At 41.5% G+C, this 12,846-nt stretch overlaps 1 protein-coding gene across 1 annotated transcript in view; it reads right to left on the bottom strand.

The window, feature by feature from the left end:
* The window catches only part of hdac7a (histone deacetylase 7a), a 53,855-nt gene extending 42,652 nt beyond the window's left edge, over nt 1-11,203 (bottom strand). The window contains exon 1 of the mRNA XM_005454087.4: nt 11,004-11,203. Coding sequence (XP_005454144.1) covers nt 11,004-11,022 — 19 coding nt within the window. The 5' untranslated portion in view covers nt 11,023-11,203. The remainder of the gene's footprint in view (nt 1-11,003) is intronic.
* Nucleotides 11,204-12,846: the final 1,643 nt, after the last annotated feature.

Here is a 12,846-nt window from a genome sequence, read left to right as displayed (position 1 = left end):
GCAGTCTCAGTAAACTGGTTTAACATAGTTAAAGTCCGAGCTTACAGATACTATCAGTAAAATGGAATTAGTGGAGGCTTAAGAGAAAATGAATAAAGGAGTGAATGTTGAAGGGAAGGGATTAAAAAGTTAAAGGAAAGTCAGGAAGAGGATAAGAGGACCTGAGCAGAGTGGTTTAGGAGATAAGCGAGGGGAAAAAAATAAGACAGATAGGATGAGAGAAACAGAGAGAGCGACAGAGAGAGGCTGGGAGCACTGTAATAATGTTTGGCCTTGGTCTGCCAGCGGGGTCCTTCCCCTTATGAAGCCAACAGGAATGTGAGGAATGCTGCATGAGAAGAGGGAAGGAGCTGAGGGAGAGAAAACAGAAGAGGATGATGGGAAAGGAAGAATAGCCAAGGAGGAGGAAGCAAAGAAAGGTATCCAGATGAAGACAGAAAGAGGGAGATGGGAAGATGCAGAAGAGGGAGGGTAATATGAGGAGGAGGAGGAGGAGGGGCAGACGGGGAGGAAAAGATGTATTATCTTTAGTGGGGCTGTGTAAACACAAGAACAAAGAGGATGAAAATAATAAGGCTGGAAAATATTTGGTAGGAAAAGCACTGGGATTTTATTTTTGTTGAATATTGCGGACGCAGATGTATGCACGCAGCCGTGTGTTTGTGTGCGTTTACATATTTTCATTTCGGAATTCTCTTTGCTAGTAATTTAAGCTGCTAAAATTATATGGCTGTAACACAGTGAAAAGTCTTCCCCCCACCATGTTTGAGTGTGCCTTAGTCTGGTGATCATCAGTTTCTAATCATGATATAAAGACAGAAACCTTCAGACGTGCTTTTTAAAGTTCCACCAAACTGAGCACACAGAAGAAATGCATTTCTTCACAAATGCAGTACCTGCATTCTGAGTTATACCAGAAACTGCCACTACCACACCCACACACACACAAAACACAAAAAATTGCACTAACCACATGAACCTCATGATTTTCAAAGCATAAAACAAGAAGCTTTTATAAAAGGTCAATGTATATGCAAGTAATCCCTATGATCTGAAAACTCAGACATCAGACTGCTCCAATTGTCCAGATGTCCTAATTTTAGAGGGAGGAGATGTCCTTAATATCAGCGGTCCCCAACCTTTTTTGTGCCACGGTCCGGTTTTATGTCCGACAATATTTTCACGGACCGGTCTTTAAGGTGTTGTGGATAAATAAACAAAATAAAACTAATACCGGTACCAAAAAAAAAGAAGATTTATTCATAACACACAGAAAAAGACCCAGGGAAACCGAGTTAATGATAAAAATGCTAAAAAAAAAATAAGGCTAAAAACCGATAAAACCCCTGAAAACCATAAATTTCACATCCTAGCCCGGTATCTGAGCCAGATATATGGCCCGGGACCATGGGCCAGGACTGTACAGGGGTTGGGGACTGCTGCTTAATTTGGTCTTCTCAGGCAAACAGAAGCCCCACCCACCTACTATTTAAGCTTGTGAGGGGCAACCAATCAGAGAAAAGATGCTTAAAGTAGTTGTTTTCAAGACAGATGATAAAATGAGACCCATCCATTACACGTAAGGATTATTTTGAACTCTAAACCATGTAAAGCTATTTTAGTAAAGTACAAGAGTAAAAATATGGAGGTGGAAATTAGAACAATGAACTTTCACTGTTTCTTCATTTCGCTCATGTATTAAAACACAGACATGTACATTGATTTGCGGTGTTATTCTTTTTATGTTCATTGTATAACGATATATAGTGAGGTGGCAAAAATGCCTGTGCATAAATACTAAATAACTAAATAATTGATTTATATATTTATTGTTCTCCTTCTTCTTCTTCTTCTTCACTGTACTAAAAGTACTTTATCAACATGAGTTTAGAAACAGCGTACACGTAATGTACACAGTATACGTATAATGGAGATCTAATGTTTTAAGCCACCACTCACATATATAATTTGAAAAGATCAAATTATATAAATTATAAAATTAATTTTAAAAAGCTATTTAGATGTTGACAGTGCTGGTAACCTGGGCAATGTATATAATAAGTTTAATCCAGATTGATTACCTGTCTAGGAGGAGTTAAGGAGGAGCAGACACATATGTTGCAATTGTCATAATAGGTCTGCCTAACCCAGCATACTGTACATACCTGCATACAAAGGCAGTATGACTAGACTAAAACAAAAAAGGACACAATGTTAAAAAGCTAAACCTATAAAAAAATGTCAGCAGATGTGAAAGAAACCACAGACTCAGCCGACTTAATGCACCGAGGAAGACTGTTCCACATTTTAGTAGTTACAACCTAAAAAGTGTGGTTGCAGAATGGGGAACAGCTGAAAGACCTTGATCTGATAAACGGAAAGCGCGACTGCTGGAATAAGCTTTTGGCACTTCTCCTATATAAGCGGGGATAAGGCCACGAAAAGGCATGTGCACTAATAAAATTTTGATATGAATTCTGAATTTCACTGGAAGCAGGGATGGGAAGCAGGGATCAAGGCTGATATGGAGTGACAGGTTTTGCAGATTTTTGTAACTGCTGTGCTGTGGACCAATTCATAGGAGGAGTGAGTAACAATGAGCTGCATGAGAAACCATGTATTAGGAAATCCAAGCTGTAGGTCGATAGCACAACGTTGATTGCAAAATCATTCTTAATTGAAAGAGCTATTAATAATATGAGAATAAAATGCATAAAAAAACATAAATATAGATATAGAGATAAGAGGTAAATATAGAGATATTTATAAATAAATATAAACTTTAAAAAGCTTTTTAAACATGAGAATTTTGCTTCCTCTTTATTTTTAGTTAATTAGGTTGTCTTTGGGTATTGAGAGTTGGGCAAAACAAGAATCCTGAACACATTCCCCTGTGAAGATTGCTACCTTTATGTATTATCACTTACTAAAAATTTATGTTTTTATTTTATAATGTCTATTTTAGGTTTACTCTTAATTTACTTAATTTTGCTGTGAGTCTTAAATATTTACATTTTTTCCAGCATCAGTTTGTTAGTCCCGTTGTTTTACATGAGACTGGTATATGTTAGCATCTTCAAGCAGAAGCCTAATACATAAATAAGCTAAACACATACAGTATATACAGTAGAGACCTTTGAAAGTCTTTCAGGTTTTATTCATGATGTGTGGACTGTATTTATCCAGTCACATTATAGGATGTCTTTGTTCTAGGGACTTGCATTTTTTGTTAGTTAAAAAAAACCCTTTGATTAAGATCAAAGTAAGGGAGGTTCCAGGAAATTAATATACATCTTTCTACTTTGAAATTACAGATACGTGTGAAAAGACTGAGGCTGAACCGGTGTCTGAAAGGACTCGGTGCATGGAAAGCTTCGGTGACATATGCAGTCCACAGAAACACAATGGATCGCTGACAGGCATTTTCCGCAACATAGCAACAGTGTCATTTGTGCAGTCATCACTAACCACCACTGAAAGGTAAAACAAAGAAACAGTGTTACTTTTTTCCAGCTTTATGTGCAATATCTCATCATCCACTTTGGTCTGAGAGGCATTACCACACACACCAGTCATATAGCATTATTAATCTGCACAAACTATATATATAGCATCATTAAACTGCAGAGAAACTTTTAGCAGCAGGTGAAAAATCCGAGCACTACCAAAACCATTAAAAAAACCAAGAGATCTGTGAGAGGTTTAATGCAGAGCAACAAAAGATGGCGGTAAATACTTGAACAGAAAGATGGTTTTGACTAAATGAATTACAGCCTCTCTTTTGGACGTTTGATCTGGTTTGATTGAAAGTGAACTGAGGTCAGCTCCGGTGACGGCACAAGAGGAGTATATAATGAAGGACTGAGGATCCTTTAACACCCCGAGGATGTTTGGAGTTATGGTAAGTTGTTCAAAACACCACAAGAAACCATAGCTACCACAAGAAAATCCCAGGGATGTCAGCAGCCGGCTCACACACACACAGACACACACACACACACACACACACAAAGCCTCAAAACGTAAAGTCAAATCAAATCAAAACTCAGCCCTATAACACCCACCGTTCTGAACAACAACAAGCCTGAGAAGCGTGAGCGTGTGTGTGTAGGAAACACCCAGACAGGCCAAAAATAGCTCTACTCTTGTTCCCCCTCTCTCGCTTTCAATCCTTCGCTCATTCGTTTCGCTCTCCGTCTGTCCCTCTGTGTTTCTCTGTGTGTCTTGTTTGTGTCATGATTAACCACGGGTAGGAAAAAAATAAGTTAATTTTTCCATATGGAAAATGTCACCCACTTAAAGAGCGCACTCGAATGTGAGAATATCAGGCTGAGTATGTGATTCAGCGAACGGAGAGAACAATGACTATACTAACTGTTGCATAAGGGGAAACATGAAGGTTTTCACAAAATGGGAAGAATTAGTCGGTTGTTGTCTGTCTGACACGTTGAGCAAATGAGGCAGGTCTCTGAAGAAACTGTAGAAGATCATAAAGTAGTATTTATCTTTTTTCCCTCTAAATTGCTGTCAAAATAAAACAGTCCAGGATGGACTAAAATAGCTGCTGGCACGCTCTGGCCATGCACATACAGTAGATTATGATTGGCCTGTGTTTTCCTGCATCTTTTTCACAGTGCTGTCACGCTCACGGATATTTAACCGGGGTCCAAAGCATTGTGGCAACTTTGTCAGTTTGTTTAGATTTAGTATACCCAATTACAAGTGAAGCAGCCCCTGTAAACAGAAGTCACATGGACTCACGAGGTGTTTACCGGACAGTTTTAGTAACCTGCCATCCTGCGTTGTTACAAATTTTTTTTTTAAAACAAATATAATTGCAGTCTTTGTTAAATAAGCAAAGCAGGCTGGCATGGATTTGTTTCTCGGGCAGTGTCAGCCTGGGCTTTGTTAAACCAGCTGTGTGTATACTTAAAGCATCATTTTGAATTATTAGGGCCTTGCGTTCTGTTATAGTAGCATCCTCCTCGCTTACAGTAAATATGTGAAAACAAAAGGGAGCTCCAACAACAGAATGGGTTGTAAACAAGCCAGAGTTTAACCTGGTTATTTGAACCACTTCAGCTCGAGGTAAAAAAAAAAAGAAAGAAAATGTTTAAAACTTGTCTAACCTGGAACAAGAAGCTTCGAAGATCCTAATGCCCATAACTATAAGCTCAACGTGCAGCACAGAACGGGACAGTAACATCATTTACATGCAGATACAGATCAATGTCCCCGAGAACACACGTGGTTGTCTGGTCACATCCATTTTTAGACTGCTAGGGTATGTACCATTTAGACCTCTCATCTACATAAAAATCATCTGTGAGAAGTTACTGTTAAGATTGACTATATGGCTTTACCATATAGTGTGATCTCGAGACACAGAAACATGCATTTCTTTTAACTGCACAGAGAGAAGATGCAAACTCCACACAGAGCAGGTTTGAGCCAGTATCCTTGCTTTGAGGTGAGCGTGCTAACCACTGCACCACTGTGCTGCCCTGTGCCAGATGGGACAGGCTAAAGTTGGATGTCTGGTTAAGAAAATGGATAGACAGATGTGCCGCCATTAAAAGATGAGTACATCGTGGTCATAAATTGATGGACATGATCAACAACAATACTCAGAGAGTCTGTAGCATTCAAAGTTGGTACTTCACTAGCTGGGCCCATGTCCTCATTTTAGGTTTGATAGCGTTTTAGTAGGTAAAGGTGATAGCTTGGACATGAATTGAGCTGCGGTTTGGGGAAGGCCTCGAAGGGGACTGGTAACGGCTCCCAGGCCTGGCAGATCCCCGTGTACTAAATAGAAGTGAAGAAGTTAAAGAATTGAGAACAAGGACGGAGGGAGGGTGGGGCACGTAAACGAGAATGAACAGCTTGCAAAACTGGGGGGAACCTATATAGATGATGAGCGTGTTTGGAGGTGTGGTCCCGCTCCTGAAATTCCGATACATAATCTCCAATAAAATATCCACACCATTATAGCAGCAGCCTGAATCTTTGAAGGCACTATGGACCCGTGCTTTCATGTTGTTTATACCAGATTCTGACTGTACCATCTGAAATGCACAGAGACTCATCAGACCTCATCTTTTCTATCTTTTCTGGTCCGGCTTTGGTGAACCTGTGTGTATCCTCAGTTTCCTGTTCTTAGCTGACAGAAGTGGCACTCGGTGTGGTCTTCTGCTGCTGTAGCCAATCTGCTTCAAAGTTTGACATGTTGTGTGTTCAGAGATGCTCTTCTGCAAACCTTGGATGCAGTTTGAGTTACTGTTGCTTTCCTATCAGCTTGAAGAAGTTTAACCCTCTGATATCAGCGATGCATTTTCGCCCACAGAACTCCTGCTCACTGGATATTTTCTCTTGTTCAGGTGATTCTCTGTATAACCTAGAGATGGTCATGTGGAAAGAGCCCAGTCTCTTACACCAGCCTGTCTGGTAACAACCAACACATTCAAAGTCACTTAAATCACCTTTCTTCCCCATTCTGACGCTCAGTTTGAACTTCAGCTTGGCCAACGTCTACATGCCTCAATGCGTTGTGGTGCTCCCATGTGAGCATGTGTGAGTTGAACAGGTGTGCCTAATAAAGTGGCCGTGAGGGTATACTATACTTTACTATCACAATTGCGCTTCAGACTTTCCCCCTTCATTGGTTTCACAACAACATGTGGCAAAGAAGCAAATGAGATGTCGACACCTTTGAAGCAAGAAAACCAAAATCTTGTGCTCTCGGTAGTTTCCTGCTATTAGATGTCTTGACAAACCACAGTACTGGTTTTCTTAGAATTGCCTCACAATTTCTGGCATTGATTGCACTTGTAAGTCATTGTTCACACCAGTTCAAATGAAGGAAAACATGTATAAAAGTGCCAAGTGCCGTCTGTTACAAATACCTTTAATATATGACAAATTTCCATTAATTAATTTTCCTCTTCCATAAATGGGGCTTAACTGTGACTGAATAACAGTTCTTTCAGAGTATTAACTTGTTGATATCAGTTTAAGGCATGACTGACTGAAATAGAAGAGGGATGATTCATTGTGTTTTTTAGACACTGTCTGGTTAAGATAAGATCAACTTTGCTACCCCTGTAGGAAAATTCCTCCTAGCTGCTGAAGCCCCTGAAACAAGTGGATAAAAACATCATACAGCTGTCATCGCGCACTTATATAAAACACTCGCTCCGAGTTCTGCTGAAGAAGAAGAACATGAAGTAGGCACATACATCAGCTGTCTGCCACCGATGACTGATGAACTTGTGTTTTCTCAGGGGGTTTCATGGAAAGGTTATACCTCTGCTTACTGCTGTGCCTTCTGTGGGAATTTAAGACAGAGAAGGAGAGGGAGAAGGAGAGCCAGATGGCTTTTCCTTGCAGGATATCCTGTTATAAGTTGAGCTAGCCGGGCCCAATCTGACCTCCTCACCCCTCTTGACCCTTAACCCGACCGCAATTTAGGTTCATATCTCCGCTGTTTCCTAATCGCCCAAATGTCTCAGCATCCTTTGCTATGGCATTGTTGCTTTCAAACTCACAAGTAGCTGCCTTTGCCACTCTTCTGTTTATTTCATTAATGTTTTTTCCCCCTTCTGACTTGTGTGGTTAATTACGGGGAAAACCAAGTTATAATGCTAGGCTTTAAATCCAATATCCATAAAATTTAATGACAAGCTACACAACCTTTAGCATCAATCCACATCCCAGGTACAAATCATCTTTTTTTTTCACCATCTGGAAAGTGCAGACAGTCATAGTATATGGCAGATGGCTGCCCCTCCCTGAGCCTCAATCTACCGGAGCTTTCTTCCTGTTAAAAGGGAGTTTTTTCATCCCACTTTCTCCATGTGCTTGCTCGGACTGCTACAAGGTTATCTGATTGATGGCCTTACAATATAAAGCTGCTTGACTGTTGTTGTGATTTGGTGCTATATAAATAAAATTGAATTTAACTGAATTAATATATAAAGTAGATGTGTCCTGTTCTCATTATGCAAATTTCTAGCTTGTAAAGTTTAGTAACATGAGACCTCATCCACCTCAGTCACTTAGGCAACTCATTTTCCACCATGCAAGGGTTTTGAGTGAGAGATGATGAATGACTTTCATAGATATGTAGACACACACACACACACACACACACACACACACACACACACACACACACACACACACAGAGAGAGAGAGAAAACACTGGAAAATAAGTGATCAGAGCAGCACAATAAAAGCTCTGTGTGTGTGCTGTTTCATACTCAGTCGCTCTGACTTTCACAGTTCCTGCTTTCTCTTACAAATCCTCGATTCAGAATTCGAAATAATTCCACTTGTTTTTCTGGCCATGTGCGTCACTCGCTGAAAAATAATATCCTCCTAATACTATCTTGGAACAAGTTTTAAAAAAACCCAAATGAGTGGGTCTGGGATTATTTTCCCAAATCAAATGTAATTTTCTCAGTGCTGCTGGTGTGTCCATCTGTCTTTCCCTCTTTACCTTGTTTTCAGTTAGTGAAGATGTTGTTAAAGCAACCTTTAAAAAAAGAAGTCATGACCTCACTTGGCAGTGCAAATTTAAAACACGCACACACAGAAAGATCATAACATCATAATAATCTTAACATGATCAGAACAAAAACGAGTAAGAAAACTGAAAAATAACCCTTCAGGTATCGTTTCTGCCCTGATGCACAAGTTTTTGTCTTCCCCCACTTTCTCTTTATGTCACCTCTTTCTCCCTCTCTCTCTCTCTCTGGCTCACACCCAGCCCTCCCACCCACCAGTGTAACTGGAATCCATTAGCTGATGAATGGTTGTTTGTGTTTTTTTAAGCTCAACAGCGCCTCCATCCACATCAGTGGCCACAGAGGGTGATAACAAAACATGCAGCGTGATTAGGGAAATAATTAGCCAATCATCCTGTGACCTGCAAGCCAAGCCCGAGGTCAAAGAGACGCAAACCAGGCTGCTTCCCAGGTGCTTTCCCATGAAAATCAGTCAGGAGGCACAGCTGCGAAGCAAAGGCATACTGGGGTCATTGTGAGCAGACAGCTTCCAATCACAACACATGCGCTTCTTTGCCTGTATCCCAGGCTCGCTGCGATACGGCTGAGAGTGCGAGTGAGGATCCCAGTGGACTCAGTGCAGAGTTTGCCCAGGGAGGCTGTGGTGGAAATCAACACTTCCTGCTTCCTGTGGCGAAAGGAAGTGCTACCGTCGCTGTCCCCTTATCACTGGGTATCCAGGCAGAGCAGAGGGAGGAAGGCAGAGCAGGGAGGGAAGAGGAAGAGGAGGAGGAAGAGAAGCTGGAGGAAGGTCATGCAGGCTAAACAAAGGGAGAGGACTGAAGAGGCTGGTTGGGTTGTGGCTTATGTTCTCCAGGGTTACATTCTGGCATTAAATGACTTAGAAAGCAGTAAATATTTAAAGGTGGTGAGTGATGAGAAAGAGGAGAACATGTGTAAAATGTCTGTTACTGGCTTGTAAGGCACTGCTGATGGACAAGTCAAGTTTCTTTATTATTTTTTATGTGATATCAGCTTTTTGGCAGCTTTGTTAACCATCAGCCATAATCTCTCCCACGGGACAAAACAATAGCCTTTGGCTGGGACTTGCTGTGACTGAATCACAATGCTGCACTGTCTGTGCTTTGCCTGTGCTTCTTCCACAATGCATTGATACTGTTTTATATTATGCAACATGCAATTCAAAAATGCAGCAGGGCTTCCCTATTTTCTTAGTTTTATGTTGTCATGTTACATCTAACATGCTGGCAGTTTATCCACAGGGAAGCAGAGAAGAAAATAGAGGCAGGAGGTGACAAAGACTATTTAAGAAAAGGCAGAAGGAAAATGACAGCGGCATGTGTCTGTAAATGCAACAAGTTGGATGCCTTCCACAGACTGAAATCAAAATGTATCCACTTGCATTTTATGGTGAAGGAGCAGGAGAGAGACAGTGAGAAAGACAGAGGGAGTGAAGGGGGAGAGAGATGTTTGGGATCAGGGTGGGGAAGCTTTCAGCACTTGGGATTGTCCCAGATGGACACAAGCCGCTCCCTCCCTTTATAAACAGCCCCTTCTCTTCTCTTCTCCTCTCCTCTCCTCTCCTCTCCTCTCCTCTCCTAATTTATTCATTTCCCTATAATGCCTGCTATCCACAACTCAGCTCCCACTTTGCACAGATTCTGGGACCCTCACCAGAAAATATGAACAAACTGACACTTTCTGTTTTTCTTCTCTTTCTCTTTTTTTTTCTTTTTCTGACAACGTCTTCTGTCCCCCTGCACTAGCACCACCACCGCCCCCAATCCCTGCCATTTCCAAAGTCAACACACCACTAAATGCCGGGCTGACTCACTTCCACTGTGGGTGGCTCTGTTTCCAATTTTCTCACCACCCCACCACCTTGGAAGAAAAGAGAAAACTTTTGTCCAGAAAAAAAAGTAAGCAACCATTGCAAAAGGAAGATCCATTTTTCCAAGTTGCTCAGTGCTAAAAGGGACAAAAGCTCGCACGGAGGTGCAGAGAGAGAGACGTGGAGCGAAACCATACCATGCTTCTCCCACTTCTTTTGTGGCTCTGAAATAGTTATCGCCGTTTCCCTTCCTTTCTTTCTCTTTAAGAGAGCGTGGGAGCGCCCTCAGAGTGCTGCAGAGAAACCACGGGGCTCATAACAACAGGAGGAAGCCGGTAACTTGAGTAAGTTGGGCCGGGCAGAAAGAGGGGGATACGCAGAGGAGGTGGAATGAAAGGAAAGCAAAGAGACAGAGGAACCTTCTGCAAGCGTTTTTATATCTTGAAAACATAAAAAAAAAGTTCACAAAGCTCAAAAAACGCAGAAACACACCACACATTTGCAAATAACCTGCTGGATTGCTGACAGCATTTCCCCACACGCAGATCCAAAAACACACACACACATACACACACAAATAGACACACACGGACACTTTTGCATTTGCATGAAATCAGACAGCTTTCCCAAGAACAGGACTGCCTTACCAGTCTGCCTTGTAAACATTCAGCGCGAGAAGTGCGTTACAAAGTCCCATCAGTCATGTTCATGTACAGTTCCAGAAAGTGGTGAGGATTCTCCAGCATCACACACACACACACAAACACAAACACACACATGCACAGGCACAGTATCAGTTCCCTCTGTCCAAGAGTTGAGAAAGTGAGGGGCCGCAACAAAAGGCAACAGAGGGAGGGAGAGACTGAGGGAGAGAGAGCGAGAAAGAGAGAGAGAGATTAACCCCTCTGAGCTGACTGGTGGACTCTCTCCCTCCCTCCCTCTCTCTCACACACACACATACACACACACACACACACACACACACACACACACACACACACACACACACACAGTTGGTTTTGCCGTATCACTGACTTCTTGTGTTTTCTCTCAAGTGCCAAGAGGAGGAAGGGAGAGCAGAGGGAGGGCAGAGAGAGAGAATGTGTGTGTGTGTGTGTGTGTGTGTGTGTGTGTGTATGTGTGTGTGTGTGTGTGCGTGCGTGTGCACTCATGGTTATGATGTGTGTGTATGTGTTCTTGTGTATTTTAAGGTAGGAGGGACTGGCTGGCTCAAGTCCAGAGGCAGCTAGCCTGGTAGAAAAAGACAATAGCAGGAAACACTATATCAGGAGGAGGCAAAATACCAGCACAAAAATAATTAACAGACACTGAAAAACAATGACATCCACAGTGGAAAACACAGCCTGCAGCCTGCTTCGAACAATGATAGTGGAAACCAAAAAAAAGAATGTATTTTTGTTATTCTAACCACAGGATATAAAAACACTATAAGAAAAAAAACAAAAGAAAAAATGTACACAGATCAAAAGCATTAGCCGTAATGAATGTAAAAAATGTTGCTATTATTTTTGTTGGCGCAACATTGGATGCAAAAATTATAAAAAGTGCATTGCTGGGTCTCGTGGGGGAAAAACCAGTTCTCAGCGTCTTCTTCTTTTTTATTTGCATCATTTTAAAAGTTGTAGCTACTTACTTGTGCACCATCACAGGCATGTAGACACACATTCCCCACGCAGTCATGACTCCCACACAAATCTCACCACCACTCCCACACACACACACACATTCCCTCAGCTATAATCATATCTGGTGATAAGAGCAGCTTCCCCCAGCGGTTACTGGTTCTCCAGGCACCGACCACAGTGTCTTACAATGGTCCTGTATTCTAAGCCTGCGCTGATTACACACACAAGGAGCTGCATTACACACTGCTAATTCAATTTCCTCCCCTCTGGGTCAACCTTTGTGTGAGTTTATGTGTGTATGTGAGTCCATAAGGAGGAACTGATTAAGAACCTGATGAGGAGACCAAGATCCAAACTGTGTGTGTGTGTTCTTCATCCACTTATTGCAATTTTGCATTTCAAACAATACACTTTAAGCTGTTCTGTGCTGGAAAAAAATGTTCCAATTCACTGGGATCCTAAAACACTCACAGACTGCTGCTCACTGTTTCCATGTGCTGTAATAAGAAGGCTCAATCGCCACAGCAAATATTTAATGAAGTCAGGTAAGTCTGGTTCTAAAAGCAACAAGTGATACTATGTTACATAGAAGTACTTAACTAAAGTACATGCCTGTTTTGGAACCAGTTGTATCCCTTGCTGCCATAATGTGGACATTTTTACCTTTGGCCAGTAGTGCAACAACACAGAAAAAGAAATCAGATGTAGAATAGCACATCACAAGAAAAAGCTATAAAAATCATTCACTTCATACCTCCAAAATGAAAGATACATCCAAGTGAAAAAGAAAGTTTTCACAGTCCTTTGAAAAGTTAAGCACATCCTAATTTACACAGTAAGTACA

This window comes from Oreochromis niloticus, linkage group LG20 (assembly GCF_001858045.2).
Source record: "Oreochromis niloticus isolate F11D_XX linkage group LG20, O_niloticus_UMD_NMBU, whole genome shotgun sequence".
Taxonomy (NCBI): domain Eukaryota; kingdom Metazoa; phylum Chordata; class Actinopteri; order Cichliformes; family Cichlidae; genus Oreochromis; species Oreochromis niloticus.
This window is presented reverse-complemented; position numbering and strand designations above follow the sequence as displayed.